Source organism: Eriocheir sinensis, chromosome 6, assembly GCF_024679095.1.
Source record: "Eriocheir sinensis breed Jianghai 21 chromosome 6, ASM2467909v1, whole genome shotgun sequence".
NCBI classification, from domain to species: domain Eukaryota; kingdom Metazoa; phylum Arthropoda; class Malacostraca; order Decapoda; family Varunidae; genus Eriocheir; species Eriocheir sinensis.
In genome coordinates, this window is record NC_066514.1 from 5,925,086 (window position 1) to 5,949,806 (window position 24,721).

The 24,721-nt window shown below is 40.4% G+C and overlaps 1 protein-coding gene and 2 long non-coding RNA genes across 5 annotated transcripts; 1 reads left to right on the forward strand and 2 right to left on the reverse strand.

Moving 5' to 3' along the window:
- Window positions 1–2,672: 2,672 nt before the first annotated feature.
- On the reverse strand, window positions 2,673–5,152 carry LOC126989429 (uncharacterized). The gene is made up of 2 exons (XR_007743267.1): window positions 4,946–5,152; window positions 2,673–3,757 (listed from the first exon to the last, which is right to left on the reverse strand). It is a non-coding gene; the product is annotated as an uncharacterized LOC126989429 (long non-coding RNA).
- A 5-nt stretch (window positions 5,153–5,157) lies between these two features.
- Window positions 5,158–18,512, reverse strand: LOC126989420 (uncharacterized). Of its 3 annotated transcripts, XR_007743261.1 has the most exons (7): window positions 18,245–18,512; window positions 12,741–13,010; window positions 12,326–12,486; window positions 8,712–8,908; window positions 8,164–8,319; window positions 5,704–5,835; window positions 5,158–5,367 (listed from the first exon to the last, which is right to left on the reverse strand). It is a non-coding gene; the product is annotated as an uncharacterized LOC126989420 (long non-coding RNA). The 3 variants fall into 3 exon arrangements; XR_007743259.1 differs by having other exon boundaries at window positions 12,326–13,010; XR_007743258.1 differs by lacking the exons at window positions 12,326–12,486; window positions 12,741–13,010.
- A 3,774-nt stretch (window positions 18,513–22,286) lies between these two features.
- LOC126986890 (extracellular matrix organizing protein FRAS1-like) lies at window positions 22,287–23,447 on the forward strand. Its single transcript, XM_050843372.1, has one exon. The coding sequence runs from the start codon at window positions 22,287–22,289 to the stop codon at window positions 23,445–23,447; it is 1,161 nt and encodes a 386-aa protein (XP_050699329.1).
- Window positions 23,448–24,721: the final 1,274 nt, after the last annotated feature.

Genomic DNA, 24,721 nt, shown 5'->3' on the forward strand with positions numbered 1-24,721 from the left:
TCAAAAGGGAAGGTAAACTTTTATATTGTTCCCCGTCTCACAATTCATGAAGAGAATATTTTTTTCTGGTAGATATAGGTGTTTTGAACGAACTTGATAACTGTTTCCGGCGCAAATCAGTAGTTTCCCCATTACATCACTAATAAAAGGAGATTTTTCAATGCCTGTTGTAGGGGCACCTGTCGCCACAACCGCAAAATATCTCGCAGAGGTTCAACGTCTACTGTTTCTCTATTTCACTCTCGCTCCTCACAAAGATCACAATTAAGTAAACAAAATAGAACAAAACCAGGCAAACAATGTTTTTTCTGCTGTGTATTCCCCCAGTGCGCATGCATGGTGGACAGCAGAACGACTTAATTCTGCGAGGAGATATTTCTCCCCACAGCGGGCTCAAATACAGGTACGAGACGTGAAGGCCAGAACTGTGTCCGTAACGTATAGAAGGACTTGACTTCAGCTTAACATGACAACCCTTCAAGTAATGAACATAACGTAAAAATTAGTGTATGCTATAAAAATTGAACCATCACACTGCTGGTAACTTTTTCCTTATAACAGTCCTTCATAAAACGAGTAGGTCTATAAGCCCTATGCATCAGCAGAGACGCCAGATAGTCCCGCCGGGTCGAGGCCAGGCCAGGCAGGGTTCCAGACAAGCCCTTGCTCCAAAAGATAAAAAACACACATATATATCACAGGCACGGCGGCGGCCCAGCACCACACCGGCTCGCCACTCCCCAGTTTTACTTTATTCCTAGAACAACTCCTCTGCTTAGACCTCAGCAGACGAGGTGAGTGATTGCGGCGGATAATATTTACGAAACCTTATAGTGCATCCCACTGCAACACCTGCCCCCATAATGGCTCCCACCTGCAACCATAGTGCCCCTCCAGAAATTCAAAGTTCATAGGACGTTTGGCAAATGTTTGTAGAAGGTGTGCAAACTTCATAACATGAGCTTCTGATGAACCTCAACCAAGCCTGAAGAGTACCTGTTTTTGGGTACACTTTTTGGTTTGCGCAAACCTTATATGAACTTTAAAAACACCTAAAAATGAGCCGTAAAAAGACTTTGGTAATACTTTCTTAGGAGTCCGCCTCCCCCTCCGCCACTCCAGCCCTCCACCCCCCAAGACAAGCCTGGGGAACTGTGGGGAACCAGGATTTGGGGGGGATGCCAAAATCACAGAAAAATGGGCTTCCAAAATTTCCCTAGAAAATTCCCTACATGTGGGGCGGTCCAGGGAGGCACAGCCCCCCATGGGGTAAATCTTAAGAATCACCACTCCACCCCCTCCACCACCCCAGCCCCCCCCCCTATCCCCCAAGACAAGCCTGGGGAACTGTGGGGAACCGGGGTATTGGGGGGGGGAGCCCATATCACTGAAAAATGGCCTTCCAAAATTTCCCTAGAAAAATCCCTAAATCAGGAAAAATTCCCTAGTCTCAAAAGTAAGGAAAATCCCTACCGTATACTCACATGCGTGGGCTAATCGCTGACCAAGCATACCATCGCTAACCACCCCAAAACAGCCCTGAGCCATGACTCAAGGTCATCCGGGACTCGGGCTGAACAGGCCCGGTCTATACCCGGCCCTCAGCACGGCAGCCGTTGGGCTGCGTGTTCTAAAAAAATAAAAATAACCACGCGTGGTGGACCTGGTCTCACATGTGTGGGCTAGTTGCTAACCAAGCGTACCGTCGCTAACCAAACGTTTGTAGAAAAAAAATATATGATGACCTAGTGATGTTTCATAAGGTAGGTAATGAATGCGAGCTATTTTGCGGCGGCGGCGTTAGGTCGATTAATCCCTTTAGGGAACAGTGGTTTTGGTGGTCGTTAGGTCGATTAGTCCCTGTAGGGAACAGTGGTTTTGGTGGTGGACGGCCAAATCACTGAAAAATGGGCTTCCAACCCAGTGGGCAAAACTCGGATGAATCTGATCAAATTCACGTGAATATGACACGTGAATATCACGAGAAAAACTGATCTAAAACGCAAAAAGGAATTCACGTGTTTTTGACACCTGAAATTCACGAGAAATTTTCACGTGAGTTTTACGTGTCGTGAACACGAGTGCTTCACGTGACCAAAACACTTGAATTACTCGTGTAATTTCCAAGGTAATTTCTGTATTAATACGATAATTTCCTAGCTTATCGGCAATGCATGTCCTGTATTCCTGTATTATTTAAAAATATAAATTCCAAAGTAGGATTTGTATATCTGGATTTTTAAAATCTTGTATTGAATAGAAATATACATCCACGTACTGCAGGATATTCATATGTATTCCTTATAAGTACTATAACGCATAATATAGTATGGCACTATACTATGATGGTAGTACAAGGAATACATACATGAATATCTTGAAGTGAATGTATATATTTCTGTACAATGCACAGGATTTTAGGAATGCAAATACACACATCCTACAATGACATTTACATCTTTAAACAATATATAGGGTATGCATTGCTGATAAACAAGAAAATAATCAATACAGAAAATTCACATAAAGCACTACAGCATTGCACTATGTATTGCAATGAGACATAATATAGTACTATGTAAATTTAATATCCATCAGGAGAAAGAAAAGCCACAATACAATATAATACTATGTAAATTTAATATCCATCAGGAGAAAGAAAAGCCACAATACAATATAATACTATGTAAATTTAATATCCATCAGGAGAAAGAGAAGCCACAATACAATATAATACTATGTAAATTTAATATCCATCAGGAGAAAGAAAAGCCACAATACAATACTGTACATCATCATTTTCACAATTTGCTGGTATTCATGGCAGGCCTGCAGTCAAGTCACAGCAATAGTGGGTGAAAGGAGGCAGGAGGCAGTAAAATTACCATGACTCTGACTACAGCTGAGCTCTTGGGTAGCATTATAAAGCCAGTTTCATTATCAACAACCATTTTGTGGCAGATTTCAGATTTTAGTTTTACCTCCTCAGCCTTAACTCAAGGACTGTTCTACACAGTATGCCTTGATATTACAGGTGTGGCTCTTAATTACTAATACAAATTTCTGTTCATGCTTTGAGAATACACATCTTGTTGCTACATTTTTTTGCACACCGTACCTGGAATAAAAATGTGGGTATCAACAGTTTTCCTGAGTCTAACCAAACTGTTGGACAGATCATAGAACAGTTTTCACAGTAAGGACAGGTTTCAAATAGTGTAGTTCTACAAGAATTTATAGGCCAAAACCCTAAAAAATGTCTGAAGTTACCTGATTTTATTGTATCCCGACCCAGCATCACTATTTGCCCGCTACCCTACATGATTTAGTTTCCACTTTACTTCATTTTTGGGGCATTACACAAGTTTGTTGCAATCATCTTCTGTATTTCTGTTAAACTCACATCTCTGAATTTCTTCATAACAGTCTGTGATGACACTGCACAATCTTGTATTTTTAAAAGCTACTTTGCCCCGTTGTCCATACATGTTGTACTTACACATCAACTCCTTCGACATAATGCTGCACAATACCTTTGATATCATATCCTTCACTGAAATTCCAGCTATGTGGACAAATTTTTCTGTCATTTCTTTGCTAAAAGAGGGTGTTCACTATTCATTTTCAAATCCCTCTGCATCCTCCATAGAGTCCAGCTGTTGAATTGATATATCATTGTCACTTGGTGTAGAGCCAGTAAGAGTATGCAAAGAGGTCCTCATATCCAGCAACAAATGAATGACTCGCCTCTGGAATTCTGGAAACAAAAGTGAGGAAAAGAAGTTTTGACATACACTTGGCATTTTAGAACAGGCAATATTTCAATCCTCCTCAGATATTGTTATCCAAATGTGGTGAATCTGAGTGAGTGAACCATATTAATTATGGTGTGGAAACTATTTAGAGCTACTCTTACTTATTGAATCTTCCTACTTACACATACCCACACAAATCAACAATCAACTCTCCAACAAATATTTATATGAACTAGTACCTATATTATACAGATTAATGCTAATAATTTATTAACTTAATATCGTAACTCCTTTACAAATCACAACACAAATCCAATAATAATCTATTGATAATGATTTTTGCAGTAATTACATGGAAGCTGAACAATTATATTTAGACTTTCAGTATTGTAATACTTTCCAAGGCCCTGGCGTGTTACACTGTTGCTACATCTCCATTAATTTTTATACTTTTGGACAGATTAAAAAAAAGTATGTACAGGATACCTTGTGAAAATCATAGCATTGTAAACTACAATCAGGCATGATGCTGTAAGTACATGGTATAGGACACTAGTGTAATCTTTGGAACCTGCAGGTGATGATGAGTGGTGCCACTAAGTGAAAGACAGCAGGACTTTGGTACACTCACTGTAATGTCAGGTTCCCGAAAATTGTTATCACAATGAATGCAACCAGAAAGGACGTAAAACTGTTAGCACAATATAACTCAGTACATTTACAATATATTCGTACAAGAAGAATTTGGGTAGGCGGTGGCTGAACAGATAGCAAGACGGCCCCGCGTTCAGGAGGACGCGAGTTCAATTCCCGACCACCACTTGGCTTTTTTTTTTCAGCCGCCAAGTAGCTTAAAACTACCCACATGCTGTCCAGAAGACCACCTATCAACCCGGACTCTAGATTCTTGGATTAAAGATGAGCCTGGAGATGAGCTCTGGGAGCAGCATGAGCCAATGCAAGATGGCGCCACTATAAACACTACACTCGCCTGCGCCAGAAACGGGCTGGGACCATCAGGACCCACCGAAGAAGCCTTGGACCGACCATCAGAATCCACTGAAGAAGCCTCCGCCATGATACCGCCAAAAAAAAAAAAATTAAAAAAAAAAAAATTAAAAGCACTACACTGTTCAGTGTTTAAAACACTTGAGCACTACTCAGTGGTGCACAAAAACTTTTCAACTTACTTGCCCAATCCATAGGAAATCCACTCTGATGGTTTTCTCCTTGGTTCAAGGGTTGAACATCATCAAGGTCTTCACTAGACAGATTCTGAATCCAATCGCTCACTTGTCGGTCACTGCTGTCATGTCTGCTGCGTTGGTCACTGTTGTCATGTCTGTTGTGTCGGTCACGACTGTCATGTCTGTTGTGTCGGTCACGACTGAAATGCCTGCTGTCATGTCGGTCACGACTGTCATGTCTGTTGTGTCGGTCATGACTGTCATGCCTGCTGCATCGGTCACTGCTGTCATGTCTGTTGTGTTGGTCATGACTGTCATGTCTGCTGCGTCAGCCACGACTGTCATGTCTTTTGTGTAGGGTATCAGGCTGACTGCCTTCATCTTGCTGTTGGTAACTACTCTTCTTTTGCTGGTTACTTTCACATCTGTGAAATATATGTAATAGGAAATATTAGTAATTATCCTGGTCGGACATTAAACTGCATCCGGTGATGGGCCACAGTTCAGGAGATTTGTGGTTTTGGAGAGCGTGGAGTCACTCCTTTTACAGGGGAAACACCCTCAATATATAGATAGATAGACTCACAGCTACATTTTGTCATACTATATTCATCTCGGATTGAGATCACATCATGGATGACCTCATCCTATATAAGAAATACAGTAATATGACCCTTTACTGCACATGGACTGCATTTGTTTCTCTACATCAGGTCATGATCACATAAAGCAATTGGTTGTAGACTACAGCTACATCTTACCTGTCAGAATTATGTCTTTTCAGATTTGTTTCTTGCTGCACTTGGCAAGCCTTTGTGTTGATGGTTGTGTGGGACAACCTTTTGTGGTGGGGGGAGCAACTGTTACTTGTAAAGATGGCCCTGAGGCAAAGTCTGTGAAAAAATAATAGCTGTTAACAGAACAAAATTTACTATGGTAATATCTAATAATTCAAATATGCTTATCTACTACAAACCTATAATAAAGCAAATATATATATATATATATATATATATATATATATATATATATATATATATATATATATATATATATATATATATATATATATATATATGAGGTCTTGAGCAAAAAAACGCATAAAGCGCCATTTTTTTAAATGCGGGAAATCGCGTTTAAAGTTTTGCAATGTTTAAATTATCATAACTTAATTGTTTTTTAAGGGGTACACTTCAATCAAAGATCAAAATGAAGGTTAAGGTATGTAGAATATTGCCATGTACTCAGTTATGAAAATAAATAAATATATAGGCACGAAAAAGGAGGTTTTTCAAAAACATCCATGATGTGCAATATTTGACGGCAACTTTTATCAAGTAGCAATCGCTTATAACTTGGGTAATATGTATGCTAGAAACACCAAATTTGCACACAATAAAGCGTTTTTGGTGGTGAGTATGATGATGTAAAAAGATTGCTAGTATTTTAAACCAAAATATTAACATTGTGAAATTGAAGTCAATGTTGTGGTAATGGTTTAGGTAACAAAAATCCTAAAACCGTTATCCTTATTCCTGTTTATAGTCATCAACGATAGTGTGCCTGGGAATTAATGGTACTACATGCCACCTGGAGGTTCCCTGATTGAGTCATAGTCATAGTAGCCACGTGAACGGGAAGAAGCAGCTGAAGAACGGCGTCAGAGGCGGGTGGCGCGTCGCTTTGTTTTTGTCAGTATTGCCAACGAGAATGCTGGTAGCGCTATGTAGCAGGAAAATCATTAATGTTTAGGTTTATTCATTAATAAGGAATTACATTAACTTTTTAATATGTCATACACAGTTCATGATATTCATAATAATCCAGAACATGAAGGAAGTTACAAAACGTAAAATATACTAATAAACAATAAATGCTAAGAGTTTGCACTACGCGCTAGACGGAAAAGCTTGCACGTTTGCAGTGATGCTATTGGCGCTCTGTACATTTTCGTCATGACTGCTTTCTTATCTCACTTTCAACTGCGTAGGTGATAATGTAGGGTTATTTTGAAGGACTCCCAGGCCTATTTCCACTGCAGTTTTGTACAAACTGACATTCCTCGCTTATAAAGGAAGGGTCAAAATAGTGTTATACCACAGAATCGCATTTTTGGCCAGATGGCGCTTTGTATGCCTCAAGACGTCATATATATATATATATATATATATATATATATATATATATATATATATATATATATATATATATATATATATATATATATAAAATATAACGGATGGATAGAGTCAGGAATGAGGAAGTGAAAAGGAGAACAGGTGTTGTGAGAGATTTGGCAGGAAGAGCAAAGCAATGTGTGCTGAGATGGTTTGGTCATGTTGAAAGAATGGAGGATGACAGGTTGGTGAAGAATATAGTACGCTCAAACGGGAGGGGTAGGAATCTGAGAGGCGGCCCGAAGGGATGGATTGATAGTGTGAAGGAGGCAGTTAAGGGAAGGGGACTGACACTAGAGCTTAGCAGTAGAGTGATTGTGCGTGACAGGAGCGAATGGAGAACAGTTTTGAGTGCATGAGAATAAAGATTAGAGGTGTGAATGAGTGTGAATGTGAAGTCGTATGTCTTGTCTTGGCTACCCCCTTCTTATATATATATATATATATATATATATATATATATATATATATATATATATATATATATATATATATATATATATATATATATATATATATATATATATATATATATATATATATATATATATATATATATATATATATATATATATATATATATATATATATATATATATATATATATATATATATATATATATATATATATATATATATATATTACATTATTTTTTTATTTATTTTTTTACAACAAAGGAGGCAGCTCAAGGGCACACACACAAAAAAACAATAATAAAAAAGCCCACTACTCGCTGTTCCTAAAAAGAAACAAAAGAGGTGTCCAAAAGCAAGGTCAAATTTGGGAGGAGAGGTGTCCTGATACCCTCCTCTTGAAAGAGTTCAAGTCATAGGCAGGAGGAAATTCAGATGAAGGAAGATTGTTCCAGAGTTTACCAGCGTGAGGGATGAAAGAGTGAAGATGCTGGTTAACTCTTGCATAAGGGGTTTGGACAGTATAGGGATGAGCATGAGTAGAAGATAGTGTATGTATGTAGGTACATATTTTTGTCTAGAAAAACCTTATACATGCTTGCAAATCTCAGTAACTGAATACAGACTTACGTGGACAATCCAAATCCTGACTACTAATAAAGTCCTTTGGCAGAGCTTTCTTCATACGTTTCTTCCTACCACGCAAGGTCAAACCGTCTTCCCCATCCAGGTCACTGCTGCTTCTGTCACTGTCTACTGCTGATGTCTCACATTCCTCGTAACTGTCTGAAACCCATTTAAATGCTTGTCTATTTCAGGTTTTCACTGCAAACATGACTCAATAACTTTTTAAACTTCCAAACCCTTAAAAGTGTTACTCCTCAGGTGTATTAACCCTATTGCGAAAAATGACAGATCATATAATTTACGGAGGTAAGAAATTAAGACAACTGAAAGTGATTACAACAATCCCTCCTGTATTTGGATTAATGGGGCCAGAGACTTGTTAGATTGGATATGCAGAGTTTCCAGGTAAGGGAGGATCTCTTCGATCTGCCTTAACCCCTTCGTTACTGATGGCGTACTGTAGTACTTCAGATAAAATTTTGGCTAAGGAAGCGATGAAGTACAGTTACCAATGCTTTACAGTTGTGGTCAATACAATATGTATTACTTACCAGAAGCTATTTTTACTTTTATCAATGGAAATTTTCTCCATGATCTGGGGTCTGGGTCTTCTCGACTAGTTAGGGCATTGTGAGCATCAACTTTTGATGGCCAATATAAAATCTGGCTGCCTTCAACTATCCAGGTAGATGGTACCACACACTCCTCTTCTTTTTTGCCCTCCAGCCTCGCCGATCTTTTCCACATCCTGGAAATACTAATTTCATGCTTATTGCAATAGAATATGTTCAGTCTCCCATATAATTGACCTATAGTACCTTATGTTTTACCCATTGTTTCTTAGAGAACTTTAGCGTCATCAAGACAAAAATCAGACATGGAGACTATGAAAAAAGGTATTATTAATTGCAGTTTATAACAATACATTACCAGTGGATTTAAACATTCTGATCATTTAAATCTCATTATCAGTTGCATTTACCAGTCGGAAATAGCTTCTTGGGATCCCCCAGTTAGGTTAAGTTAGGTCAGGTTAGGGTAATTATCCCACTGAGGTCCACCCTGTCTTTTTCACTAAAGAATTTCAGAATGCAATGGTTATAAGGGTTTTACATGTGATTCCAATATTGATTTTTGTCAGAAATCCTTAGTTTTATTGCTATTACCTCTGGAGGTGAGGGAGTGGAAACCAATGATTCTCGGTAGAAATTAATATTACAATCACATGAAAAACATTAATAACCATTGCATCCTGAATTTCTTGAATGAGAAACTAATAAACAAACGCCAAACACAACCTAACCTAACTAAACCTAACTGAACCTAGACTAACGTAACGTAACCTAACTTAACGTTTTGTATCCTAACCTGGCTCACCTCATTCGTCTGAATCATAGTCCTCATCACTGGAGATACGAGGCGGAGCTAGGACATTTGGCACACTAGGAAGCCGTATAGCGGAACTGAATTTGAAAATGAAGCGGAAGGGAATGAAAATGCTAGACACGATGTCACTGGCTGATAGAAATAAAAAAAAGGGGCGGTGATTGGTTGAAGGAATCTAGGAATTTCTCGCAAGAGTTCGCGCAGGCCCAGTGTCATGTGAGGAAGGGACGCAGCAGCCAAGAGACTCCTAGACAGCCGTAATGGCGCGTCTTCTCACACGCATAACTATAAATATTTTTAAAAATTGTATCTCGCTGATTACTAGTTTACGACGGACGATTACTTAGAAGAAATTGTTCTACTCAATGAGAGGATTATAAAGATGATAAGAAAATCAATACGCAACAGGGTGGACCTCAGTGGGATAAATACCCAGGTTAGTTTAGGTTACATTATGTTTCGTCTCGTTTTTAAGACATTCAGACAACTTGCACAGCTAGACTAAAGCACAGCAGTTAATTTGGGATACATCCAAGAAATTATTTCCAACTGGCCAATTTGGGGTCAGGTTAGGTTAGGTTATCCTGAGGAGTTAAATATTAAAAAATCGCTGGCGGCGTTGCTATAGCGACACATATATGTGTCGCTATGAATTTTAAGCGAGTTAACAGTTTGGGCAAATATTAAAAGCGCTTTCGAAATAACTTAAATTGTGACCATAAATTGAATTGTATAAAAATTGTGCATGGAAAATAGATACTGCTGTGTTAGATGCCTCCAACACTGGGAGTTCGCTCCCACAGGGTCTTGAAAACGCCTCAAAGACCAATCGCTTGTCCTGAGCCTCGGTCACGAGAGAGACTTTCACAACCCGGCGCTTTTCAGCTATTGTCCTCGAAGTTTTGTCCCATAGCACGGGGTCGTAGTCACACAGAGCAGAGCTGGCAAGGAGGAGAGGAACCAGCAATTCGCTCCCACTTTCCAAACGCCTAACCCAACTCTGCACTTTTCGAGGCCTGGCCAGTGGCACCTGTCACTAGGTGTTCTCCACCAACTCTAGAGAGTATCAGACGCCCTTCCTGAGAGACCAAAAGACTGAAATATTCCTTGAGTATAAGAAAAACCCTCAGAAACTCCACCTAGAAGCCGGGAGGTACAACCTCAAATGGCCCACGGAAGATATCTCTTTCAGGAGAAAACAAGAACCAGCTGTTATGCAGAATAGGGATGGGAGTACCGTCGATAGGGGGGAGGGACGGGGAGCTCACACCGACAACTGGTTCCCAGGTAGGCTTTTTATTTTTTTTTTTTTTTTTTTTTTTAGTGTAGAGGTCGCCACACTCCTAGGCCTAAATAATTAGGCACGGTCCAGCTGACTAGGACCCTGGAACTCCAGCCATTGTCTCATAAAGAGATCCTCTGCCTGCAGTCCAATCCACCACTGCTGCTGCCCAGAGGCTTCACCGTGACCCTGGCACGGGAGACAGATCAGGTATTACACCTTGTCCAAGGGTGACCTGAGACTATGCAGGGCAGGGACGTCTAGTTCCCTGAGGTGAAAACAATTCACCTGCGAGTGAGTAATATCCTCTATACAGAAGGGGACCAGGTACCATAAAGCCTAAACACTAAAATAAGCATTGAATTACCTTTAATTGCTGTTATTATCCCAATATATGTACAATTATGCCACATAAAGCCTGTAAATATGATGATATGCACTACTAAGAAGAAAATGGCTCGTAAGGTTTTTGACCTTTAGGACAAAGTCATGGTGTCAGGTTTTTAACTGACTGCAGACATAAAGATTTGTTTAGAAAGAGGAAAGAAAGGAGAATGTTTCTGTAGATTTAGATTTTCGAAAAAAATGGACGTAAATCTCGGTAGAATTTTTTTTTCCAAAAAAAAGCTAAAGTTTTGTCATCATGATTTGTAGATGTTTTTTTTTTTTCAAATATGCAATGACAAAATGAAAATCTAAATATTCAGCATTAAAGCTACGTGTATCTGGATTATACAGACTGATTCACAAGACATTAAGAAGAAAAAACCAGAGTAATTTTTATTAATACCGACAGCATTTATTGGCATTTACCGAGCACATTATGATTTATTTCTCGTCACCTAATGATCGGATCTCAGTGGTACTTGGACTCTGTATAGTTAACCTGCTAAAACATTTACACACCAAATTTCATATCGATCTGAAAAAAATGAATGTCAGCCTCTAAGTGGAAGGCGTCTTCTTTCCTTAGCAAAACTATATGAATTTTAAGGGAAAATAATTTCAGATATAAAGTTTTGTTGTCACTCCATGTTGCATAGAAGCATTTTCTATAAAGGCTGATGAGTAATCTCTTAATATATTAAGTGTATCATTAAATTGCACTAATTCAATAAATGTGAATCAATCATTATATTGTATCTCAGTTAGCCTACATACTAAACCTAGAAATATACACATTGGAGCTTTGGTTTGCTAATCTTTTCATTATCGACCTAACTATATCAAGTGAAGCTACTTTAGCATTCCTCTTAGGCTTGGGGGCTAACTCAAGGAGGATCTTAAGGAGGTTGTTCCTGTTCTTCTTGGAATTTTCACATCCTTCCGGGAACTGCTTTTCCTGTTCGAGTAGCTGTTGAAAAACATAATTCTGAGTTCATTATGATTTATTTTACATGTACATGAGGAACAGTTGTAGAATATAGATATATATAAATAAGTCTGTTAATGTAAGCCTTTTACATACTGCTGCAGAGATGTTTGGTAAAATTGTACCTTATAAACCTCAGTGAATCACAGACTAAAGGCGGCTTTACACCTGGCAATTCATGGCCGGCAATACAGCCGCGACGATCTAGCGGCTAGACCAGCTGGGTGCTCTCGGGAGCAAGTACGTTCACACGTGGGAGGAGCCGCCGGGAGCATCAAGACGTAAACTGCTAGTAAATGCAAGGGCATGAATTCATCCCAGACACCCCAAAAGGCTACTACCATATATTAAAACCACAATGAGTTTGGTCCATTAGCCTAATATTGTAGAAATACTTTAAGTAAGCGAGTTTTACCTTCAGTAGTATTGATTGATTGATTGTTCATTGTTGCATTTAACAACAAAGGAGAAGGGAGGAACATGCCATCCCAGGCATTACATAGTGTGATTATATAATACACGAAAATAATCGTTCCTTACCTCCTTCGATATCTCGCAGAGATAAACATTTCTCGGATGTTGCTGCCACTCTCTCAAAAGTTGTTTTGCGTAGACTCAGCTTCTCATACAGCTTATCTTGTGGCTCCCACAAGTATCTGTGCTGCCTCACTTCTTCTAGTAACGCCACCTCGGCCTCCCGGCTCCAAATCTTGTTGTCTGTATCTGTCATTTCTTGTTTTATTGGCGCCGACATGTTGTGCTCAGCCGCCAGTCGGCAATACAAGACGGACGTAGTCCAGCAGCTACTTCCTGTACAAGGCCAAATAAGGGATTTCGTTCAACACCCCCTACAGATAAGGTTTGGCTTGATAGGATCGTTGGGTAGACCCTCTGGAACACCCCTAGGTAGTTTGTGGTTTTAAATTGTGGTATCACTTAAAAAATATAGACCGATTTACAAAAAAAAGTGAGAAAAATAATTTTTGCATAATCACTTCATTTTATTAACAGGAATCAGAGTTATTTTGGACGAAAAATACATGTGTTATATATCAAATGGTTCGCAATGAAATACTCTATCAGTACATGTATATGAAGTTTGGCTTCTACCTCACTTCTGATGAGGGTATTACGTGAAATGCAAGAAGAGTGGAAGAAAATGCTAGTTTTCCATTTTTGTATCATATTGTGACTACTTCTCCTTCCTTTCACATAAAACATAAATTGTTTCTTATGCCACCAAAAACTGCCCCTATTATTCTATTATATCTTGTGAAAGAATGAGCAACATACATCAATTATTATTACCGCAGGAAGAACGTTAGTATCAACAATCCATAGTCACTCCAAGACACAAAATTTTTCACACAGTTATTAACACTGGTATTAACAGAGTTATTCAATATCTTCTTCATCTGTGGTCTCATCAGCGACAGTTCTTTGATTTTCACACACTTCTTGGGCCATGCATGAACATGACTCTATGCATGGCATATTGTTTGCCCGGCATGCACAGTTTGCTCGTCGGCATGCAGACTTCCGGCAGTGGCAGACTGTTAGCTCGATGAGGCCTCTGGGTGCTGGATCTTTCGTCATTAGCACGGGTTGGAGTGTATTATCCTCAACTATCCAACCATGTCCAGAAGGTGGTGGTAAGTTTTGTGTTGATTCCAAAGCTTTCTTCCACACGGGACTGATAATTGGCTCTGTTCATGTGCTGCAGCAAACTATCACTAGTTGGGGTAGCTTTCATTTTTCTGTCCCTTTTGGCAGAACAACCAGTATCTGACATCATTTATTTTTCTCCCTGCCTTTTCTGCTGTGGTGTAGACAGAACAAACAAAACCCTCACATGCTTCCGATGTGCTAGTAGAGAGTTGCAGTTCTTCTCCAAGCTGTCCAAGACTGCACTGATATTCTTTACTTTTGAGGAGAATGTTCAGACCCCTCTTCTTTCCCAGCCCTGAGAGGCCACTGTTAGAATCGCAGCCCGTTAGTGCATGGAATCCTGGTAAGGCTCTGCACAGTTGTGGTCCTAGATCTTGGGCAAGACTGTGGATAGGCAGATACCTCGCTTTGTCTTTAGCTCCTGTTCGAAACCACAGTTCCTGGCAGTGTAGGTTGCTGTAGTGAAATGTGGACAGGACAGCTACATCTGTGTCCGGGGATTGAATGATTATTCTGCTGTGATCATATGATGCATGTTTGGCATGCAGTAGCAGCCGTGTGTCAGCCTCTTCGTGGTCTGACTTGAGGTTGGCTAGGTCTTCACAGTGCCCTTTTATGACTCGAACTGACCTTGCCTGGGCGGATGTTTGATGGAACCACCACTCCAAACAAATCACTTTTGGCTAGAATCTCTTTGGCGAGACTAGTATCCATTACTTGTACCTTTTCATAAGAAACACAGTGACCCATTCTGTTCAGGATGGTGATTAGCAGCTTTGAACGTGTCATATGGTGGATTGCAAGGCCCAAGGCAGCATGTTTGGGCATGTTTGTGCAGACATGAGTTGCACAGTGCATAATGTCCTGTGCTAGCATCACAACACGTCTTTCATCTGATGAGCTGCTACATTCAGGTGATGACAAATCACCCTCGCCTTCCTTGTCTGAATTTGTGATGATCCACCTTAGTAGCCAATAGAGTTTGTCTGGTATCAGTGACTTAGATTTGGTCAGTGATAAGTCTGAGATGTTAGGCGGCCTTAATGATATGCCTTGGCAGTCACTGATCTCAGACTTGATAAGCTTGGCTGTCTGGTACAGCAACTTTACTGGATCACCTTTATCCACAGCAGCTGCAGTTAGAGGATACTCACTGATTGTTGAATTGGATTGATAAACAGAGTTCAGGATGTCTTTAACTGATATGGAACTAGAGTACAGGAGCTCTGATTTAGTCCAATCATGAGGCTGGTGGAAGACAATGTCACCTCCAAAGAATTTCTTTAGTCTCAGTTTCAGTCGCTGACTAGTGTACCTTTCACCCATCACTCCCTGTTCCTGCAGCATGGCTTTGTATCTGATTAGCAATGCTGATGTTTCAAAAGCTTTTCCATGTTGCAGTTCCATGGTAATCTGATCAGCTAATTCTCTGAACACTGCATCATAAGTAGTTTCTTGTCCACCTTCATGGAATGCAGCTGACATAAGGTTGGCCTTGCTGATGTATGAAGCATGACAAGTTTTATGATACCTGGCTTCAGCTGCAATTAAGTCATTGTTGACACCACGTGTGACCCGCAGCAGATTATCATCACCCTTTCATGATGGCGGCCTGCATTATTGTCTCACATGCTTGGAATGTACTGACCCTGAACATCTCCTTCACCTTTTGTGTGTTAGTCTTTGCAAAACAAACATTTGGTCCAATCAGTGGTGGTGCAGTGTCCCCTGGATACCCTGGTTGTCCCAGCTGAACCAGACAGTGTTGTTGATGAGAGTGAAATTTGCTGTTTGTATCGCAAATTCTCCTTACTAGTCCATTTTGCATAGCAATTTGAGTGCCATTTACATTAATATTTGATAAGATGTCCAGATCAGACTTCAATCGCTCATACACATCATCTTGGCGTAGTTTGAGGGCAGCAACTAGTGTTTGTATGGAGGATTTCTTAGGCTTTCTTAAGATTTCTTGTGTGCCCACCTGGCAGACAATGCACTTGTTGAAATCTGTCAGCTTCATTCGTTTAGATGGTTTGAGATTCAGTTCTTCTAGACCCTCTACATTTGCCATTGCTGCAGCTCATTTAACCTATAAGAACAAAAGAAAAGTATACATTAACTCACCTACAGTCTGTAATTAATCCTCTATTCACACTATGTAAAATATGATAATATATGGTAAACAAAATGAAGTAAACAAAATATGGTAACCCAAAACATACATGCCTAATTTTATGTTTATATCAATGTTAAAAGGTATTGATACAACTGAATAAATGTTGTACATCTGGAAGTAGTACTGGTACAGAGAGACACCCAGATTTAAGGGTGCGGAGTGACTATGGATTGTTGATACTAACGTTCTTCCTGTGTAATAATAATTGATGTATGTTGCTCATTCTTTCACAAGATATAATAGAATAATAGGGGCAGTTTTTGGTGGCATAAGAAACAATTTATGTTTTATGTGAAAGGAAGGAGAAGTAGTCACAATATGATACAAAAATGGAAAACTAGCATTTTCTTCCACTCTTCTTGCATTTCACGTAATACCCTCATCAGAAGTGAGGTAGAAGCCAAACTTCATATACATGTACTGATAGAGTATTTCATTGCGAACCATTTGATATATAACACATGTATTTTTCGTCCAAAATAACTCTGATTCCTGTTAATAAAATGAAGTGATTACGCAAAAATTATTTTTCTCACTTTTTTTTTGTAAATCGGTCTATATTTTTTAAGTGATACCACAATTTAAAACCACAAACTACCTAGGGGTGTTCCAGAGGGTCTACCCAACGATCCTATCAAGCCAAACCTTATCTGTAGGGGGTGTTGAACGATTCCTAATTTTCATGGACCCTGCTGCTGGACTAACGCGCTCAGCTGCAGAAAACATGCTGCGAGAAGGGCTCCCAGACCATGACCCAGACCAAAAATGCAGCTGCGCCTGTATTGCCGACTAGGAATTGCCAGGCGTAAAGCCGCCTTAAGATAAGTGACAAGAGAACAGGAAATTGAATTACTGTGGTTCAGTCCTACACAAGTATGGAAGAGCAGAAGGTGATGAAAGAGTGTTGCTGGGCGAGGGGTCGCACATATTACACAGATGACTCGATTAAATGAAAAGAAAAAGTTAACTGACTAGGAAGGTGCATTTGCACAAGACGTGGTAGCTAGGTGTTAAGAGGAAGAAAGCACTTAAATAGGAAGAGAGGTTATTGCAGTATGTGAGGAAATTATACGGCAGAAGTGAAAAGGGAAATGCAGAAGCAGGCGAAGACCGAGATAAAAGGATAAACTTAACCCCTGCATGTCATTCACTAAAGGAGATACATATCCTATAACAATACTATACTAAAGAAGATTTCTAAACATTTAAGGACTGTGTGGAGGATACATATATGAAATGGATATGAAAAATTAAATGGGAACATATCCTAAGAGTGATCAGCAGTCTGCCACATCCTAACCAAATAAGAGACACATACACACCACAAACTCACATTATTCCACCTCCTTGCTCTAATGTATAATATACCTGTACCCATATCACAAAAAAATAGTCACTTCAAACTTTTACGTCAACACTTAGAGCAATTGGCTTTTAATTGTCATGAACTGATGAAAAAAAGGCTGCTGTGGTGTAGCTTTCAATAATTTCATGTAAATGCACTTGAGGTGAGGATATTAAAGAATGCACATGGTGGTAGTGGTGTGGATGTAGGCATGGTATGGTACTGACTGTGCCAAGCAAGTGTTGCATTTAAATAGTCTCTTTATACATCATATCACAGTCAAACACTTTTGTCAGATCTAGGCACCAAATTTGAATATAAACACTTTACAATTAGTTATAATAATTTATAATCATCCAGTCAAGAAAATCATGACCCTCACCATGCAGACATTCAAACATAATTATACAAGGAAAAATTCATTAGTCTAAATACAAAGCATCATGCACAACATCACCCAAGCAAGTTACTGTTGTAAGAGGCAGGTCTTCCTACATATGCAATTCAATACATTTATGTAAACATGGCACATATGTGTGAAGGGACAGTGTGAACACAGTAACGCCCATCAAAAATATGTGATGAATTAATTGCCCTCAGCCATGTGAGACATGAGTCAGCCTCTGCTATGGCTGCATCAGCAGAAAGGCCTCTAACGAAACCACCCATGCACTTCCTGCTACAACATTCTGTAACGTTTAGTGGCAATGAAAGCCTCTCCATGAAGCTGTGAGTGGGGCTTGCACAGGGACAACAGTGGGCTACCATTGTGCCATGCCTGTACAAAGCAAGAAGTTATGCAAACCCAAAAACTGCAGAAGCGTGTATGCAGGTCTGTCTTTTAACAATACGTACTTTGGTTTTCTCTTTGAATGACGAGGCCCCACACCTTCATCATCAAAATCAGTAAGTAGATCAGTCTGTAGATCTGAATGATACTCCGGGTAGTTGCATGTAATGCACCATCTCTGCTTCTTTCTGTTTCCCTCTTGCCTTCTCGTAAGAATCTGTATGAAGATAGAGAAGTCATGATTACCATTTCATCAACATGCAGTAACAGTGGGGTTGAAGAGAGAGCAAGCAGGCATTATACAAAGCTACATCACAACCAAAAGTAAACATAATAATGTATATATATATATATATATATATATATATATATATATATATATATATATATATATATATATATATATATATATATATATATATATATATATATATATATATATATATATATATATATATATATATATATATATATATATATATATATATATATATATATATATATATATATATATATATATATATATATATATATATATATATATATATATATATATATATTTTAATGAGCAGTGGGAATTTGCTTAGAATTGGTGTTCATAGAAAAAAGGTTAAGACTCGTTACAGTACCGTGCCAGTATTTCATTACCTGCCTTATGACATCAGTACCTCTTCATATACCTTTTCTACAAACATTCAACAATCATGGAAACGCTTTCAAAATCCAATTCAAGGACTATTTATTGTTGAAAATAAGGGATAATATTCACGAAAGCGCAGCCTCCTCTGGCAGCGGGCGCGGCGGCGGTGCAGCCAGTGTTGCGAGAAATACCTCCTCACAGAAATAAGTTGCATATACATGTGTGTGTGTGTGTGTGGGGGTTCAGGCCCTGGGTTAGAAGGGGGTCGAGGGAAGCCCCTGTTAGCAGGTCGCAAAGCTCAGTTGGAGTTGTTTAAATATGCTCCCCCACCCTAATCCCTCTGCGAGCTATTTTGTGGCTGGGGCGGCAGCACCGTCAACATGGCCGCCACCAAAGGAGGCTGCGTTTTCGTGAATATTATCCCCTACATTCAACAATAACTAGTCCTTGAATTAGATGTTTCCATGATTGTTAAACATTTGTAGAAAAGATATATGAAGAGCTAGTGATGTTTCATAAGGTAGGTAATGAAATACTGGCACGGTACTAAAACGAATCTTTACCTGAAAAAGTTCCATCCCCTAACATTTAGGCATCCCAGACGCCTCCCCTGCTTCCTTGCCTCCCTCCCCTTCTGTCCCTGCCATACACATATATGGTTCTTGTCTTCTGACTGGCCTTACCTCTACTACTATGATTTCAGAGGCCATGGCCTCCTCGTTTTTAGAATAATATCAACGAATAATCAATCATTGAGATTTTTGATTTTGTGTTCACACACACACAATTTTGATTTTTGAAGGTATCGCCAACCGCCACAAGTAGGAACAAAAAGCCCTATACCCCTATACCAGAGTATCAGTGTCAGGCATCGATACGAACACAACTACCAGAGGCTCCGCCCACCTTGTTCCTCTTCCCTCTCTCCTCCCTCCTCCCTTCTCCTCCTCTCTCTCTCTCTCTCTCTCTCTCTCTCTCTCTCTCTCTCTCTCTCTCTCTCTCTCATTTAGCTTCGTAACTATAATGAATGAAAGGCATGCATTAATTGTAGTGGCGTTATATACTCTTTCTAATACTGATAGGCATCCTTTAAATAAAGTTGAGAGTAGGGTAACGTGTTACTTACATAGCCTAATTACCTCCGTAACTATTGGTAGCGTAGTGGTTTGGTGGTTTATGGTGTACGTTTTCGTAGGGCTATTGTATAGCATGTACCTACTGATAAAAGTAATGGTGCTCTTATCGCCAAATTATAGTGGTGCTATTAATTTTATTGTCAGGGAAGAGCTGAAAGTATGGTAACGGGAAGAATTGCGAAACAACAAAAAACAAACGAGAGAGAAACAAATACAAGCGAGCAATCGTTCTACCATCAATCATGGTAGTCATCATTTACCACCTCACCCTACTCTCACATGTCATTACGTCCACGGCCCAGATGTGTATCACTATGCTCAAAATTAAAGTCCCAGTATCACATCAAGCATGCCTGAATTGAAAAAAAAAAATCATTCTCGAGTATGTATGTATCTTCCAGAGAGAGAGAGAGAGAGAGAGAGAGAGAGAGAGAGAGAGAGAGAGAGAGAGAGAGAGAGAGAGAGAGAGAGAGATTGAGGGAGAAGGGAGGAGGCGGGAGATGGAGGGAAGAGGAACAAGGTGGGCGGAGCCTCTGGTAGTTGTGTTCGTATCTTTGCCTGACACTGATGACTTTACCCTCTTGGTATAGGGACAAGTGCCTTTATTCTCTACTTGTGGCGGTTGGCGATACCCTTAAAAATTAAGGCAGTGTGTGAAATACACTGTCGCAAAATCTCGTACCGATACGATTGTTCGTTACGATATTATTCCCAAAAAACGAGGCCGCACAGCCTCTGAAATCCTTAATAGGTCTAGTTTACCTGCCGGAGACCCTCCACTGCACCCTCCAGCAGTTGCTGAATCTACCCACCCCCTTCCTGCTGAGGTGCACTGCGTCCACTGCAAACAGCTCCCCCCGTCCCCTGAAGCTATCCCACCCAGCCACAAACTGACCCCCCATGCAGGTACACAGGGCCTTCACCCTGTGGTTCAGGCCCATGGCCTGTGAGGCCCACTCCCCCCCACACTGGCCTTGGGCAGCACACTAGTCAGGATGAACCTCCTGCCACTCCCTCAAACCACCCAGGAGCTCCCTGTACCTCCTGAGCAGCTCCTTCGACCTCACCCTGCCCACGTCGTTCACCCCGAACAACAGAATCATAATTACTTGCCTTTTGTTGAGGTGAGAGCGGCGGTCCTGAGCACTGCAGCAGCCCCGCGCCAGGCCGTTGTTTTGATTTGAAGATTGCCCGGCCCGGGTTCCGCTACCAGATTGTCGTACTCATCCTCTTATGTTTGCCTATTTACGACCTAAAAGCTATCTTCTCCACCCCCAAAACTGGCTTCATATAAAATTATCAATAAAATGGTTAATTGTTGGTGTTTCTTGACAGTTGTTATGGGTCAGAAACCAGTAAATACAATGCTGTGAGTACGATAATCTGGCAACGGTCTGATGGCGCGTTTGCCAATTAATAGTATTTTCAACTGCAGATCGTGTACATTATCAATGTTTAAAGAGTTTTGAGGCATATAAGTGTAATGTGATGGCACAAAGACATTGTTGCAATTACAACAAAGTTTTTTTTTCTCCTTGATAGTCGTTACAAACATCGAATAATTTCAATATTAAAAAAAAAAGCTAAAGCGACATCATGCAGTGGACGGCGCCCTCCTTCAATATCTGACATTGCAAATTTGATGTTTGATTCTCTAGCTGCATGGTGTAATCATGATGTCTTTGCATTCCACATGAATACATATCTTAAGAAAATTTGATATCAATTACTAATAGAAATGCACAAATACCTGTGTTAGAAAACGTACAATATCGTTTAATATATTTTTTGTATATATTATTCTTCCATGCTGATGAAATTCAGTTTGTTTGAATTATTTTTCAACGTAATTCATTAAAGGCAATGACTGCCGTAATTCGTGCAAGTTGAGATGTGGCAGACCGAAAATTCGATCGACGTTTCACTTAACAAACACCTTGCCGAAACTTTTAAGTTCAGAGCGGGCAGTTGCAGGCACAGCGGGGGCATGGCTGCCTGCATTCAGCCACCCCCGGCCTCAAAAGTGTTAACCACATGAAGAAAACGTTTCTGAAACGTTTGTGAATCACCAACCTTAAAAGTCCTTTTATAAACCTTATAGATAACAGTAATTTCAATATTTAAGCTAACAAACCTCATGCAGCAGATATAAGAGTATATTGTATTAATATAGAGTCATATTGAATCACAACTACATGCATGAAACGGTCGTTAAACATTTATTTAACGTTTATGAATCACAAACCTCAAAAGTGCCTTGATAAACCAGAGATAAACAGTGTATTTAAAGCTCGCAAACGTTCACTTCCGGTTGCACCACCTGCAACCATAATGGCTCCCACTGCACCACCTGCAACCATAATGGCTCCCACTGCACCACCTGCAACCATAATGGCTCCCACTGCACCACCTGCAACCATAATGGCTCCCACTGCACCACCTGCAACCATAATGGCTCCCACTGCACCACCTGCAACCATAATGGCTCCCACTGCACCACCTGCAACCATAATGGCTCACTGCACCACCTGCAACCATAATGGCTCCCACTGCACCACCTGCAACCATAATGGCTCCGCGTGCACCACCTGCAACCATAATGGCTCCCACTGCACCACCTGCAACCATAATGGCTCCCACTGCACCACCTGCAACCATAGTGGCTCCCACTGCACCACCTTCAACCATAATGGCTCCCACTGCACCACCTTCAACCATAATGGCTCCCACTGCACCACCTTCAACCATAATGGCTCCCACTGCACCACCTTCAACCATAATGGCTCCCACTGCACCACCTTCAACCATAATGGCTCCCACTGCACCACCTTCAACCATAATGGCTCCCACTGCACCACCTTCAACCATAGTGGCTCCCACTGCACCACCTTCAACCATAATGGCTCCCACTGCACCACCTGCAACCATAGTGGCTCCCACTGCACCACCTGCAACCATAGTGGCTCCCACTGCACCACCTGCAACCATAATGGCTCCCACTGCACCACCTGCAACCATAGTGGCTCCCACTGCACCACCTGCAACCATAGTGGCTCCCACTGCACCACCTGCAACCATAGTGGCTCCCACTGCACCACCTGCAACCATAATGGCTCCCACTGCACCACCTGCAACCATAGTGGCTCCCACTGCACCACCTGCAACCATAGTGGCTCCCACTGCACCACCTGCAACCATAGTGGCTCCCACTGCACCACCTGCAACCATAGTGGCTCCCACTGCACCACCTGCAACCATAGTGGCTCCCACTGCACCACCTGCAACCATAGTGGCTCCCACTGCACCACCTGCAACCATAGTGGCTCCCACTGCACCACCTGCAACCATACCCAGCCAGCACTGGATGATGGGACCCATGTTAGTATTTTTTGGGCTACTTTATGGGCCCCATGTGGGCTGGCCACACGGGGCCCAGATAAATTTGGCCACGGGATTCATGTGGGTTTCAGGTGGGCTGCCCAAGTGGGTTGAACGTGGGATATGGGTGGGATCCATATAGGTATTGTGTGGGCATGCCATATAATTTATGGGGATATCTTGCATATATTTGGTGCATTACCATTGATAAAGGGCTTTTGACATTGTCACTGAAAAACAGAAGGCAGTGGAAGTCTTATACATTATATGAGTATACCCACACCTCTGTCCTCCAGTGAAACAGTGATGTTAGTATTTAAAAAGTACTTATAGCATATCGAGAGTTTTCTCTGGCGTTCATTTTCTGTTGAATTGCCTAAAGCCTAATATCAACGGCCATACATATCTCAAAGTTTTATGAGTAATAATCAAACAATTCAACTTAACTTTATTTATTTATACATGCTTCAAAACTGAATGACTTTTCTTCCACTTTAACAAAACTATAAAAACACAATTTGATTTTGGAAGTAAAATGAAATTGAGTGTTTATATTGTGACTGTCTGCTATAAAATTATTCTATATTATTTATGTCACAAAAAATATGAGCTTCTCAAATGTACTGTGAATATTGCGAAACAAAATCTACTAATCAATATTATATAAACATAAGTAATACAGAATAATAGTAACAATAGTAGTAATAAAAGTAATACGGCTTTTCTGCCGTGGCCACCCCCTAGGGCCCCCTTTGCCAACCCTGGGGTCGCTAAGCATTTTTCCTGGGGTCGCCAAGACCTCAAAATATCAAACATGGTGTTATTATATTATAATAACACATATACAACTAAACTAGTGGGGTTGTGGTCATGTCTAGAGGTGCATGATTGGGGTCGCCTGAAAAAAAAAGGTTGGGAACCACTGCCCTAGGGTGTTGTTCCCAGAGGGAACGAGGCGTCAGAGCCATAGATAGACAGAGATAGATAAAAGTTATACAGAATTCAAAATTCCTTTGGCAGAAATACATCTGTACCTATATTCTGATTAGAATCATCTCTAACAGAGCCTTAATTCCAATTACTACATGTAAACAAAACTAATAAGGAACCTATTTTTGATGTAATTAAACTTCCTGTTCCATAAGATTTACACATATAGGTATTCTAATTAGCAGACAATGTTGCACCAGTATCCCTTCACATGCAATTGCCACTGCGATCTCTTACCACTATCTACCACTTCGCCACTGCATGCTCCACATCTTCTCGTGCAATCTGACGTTTGTGAGTTCTTTTTCGCTCCTAGAACCAGAAATAAGTACCTGAATTAAAGTTACTGATGTATATTCCAAAACTTACAAAAGTTAAATCAAACGTCTAAAACAACA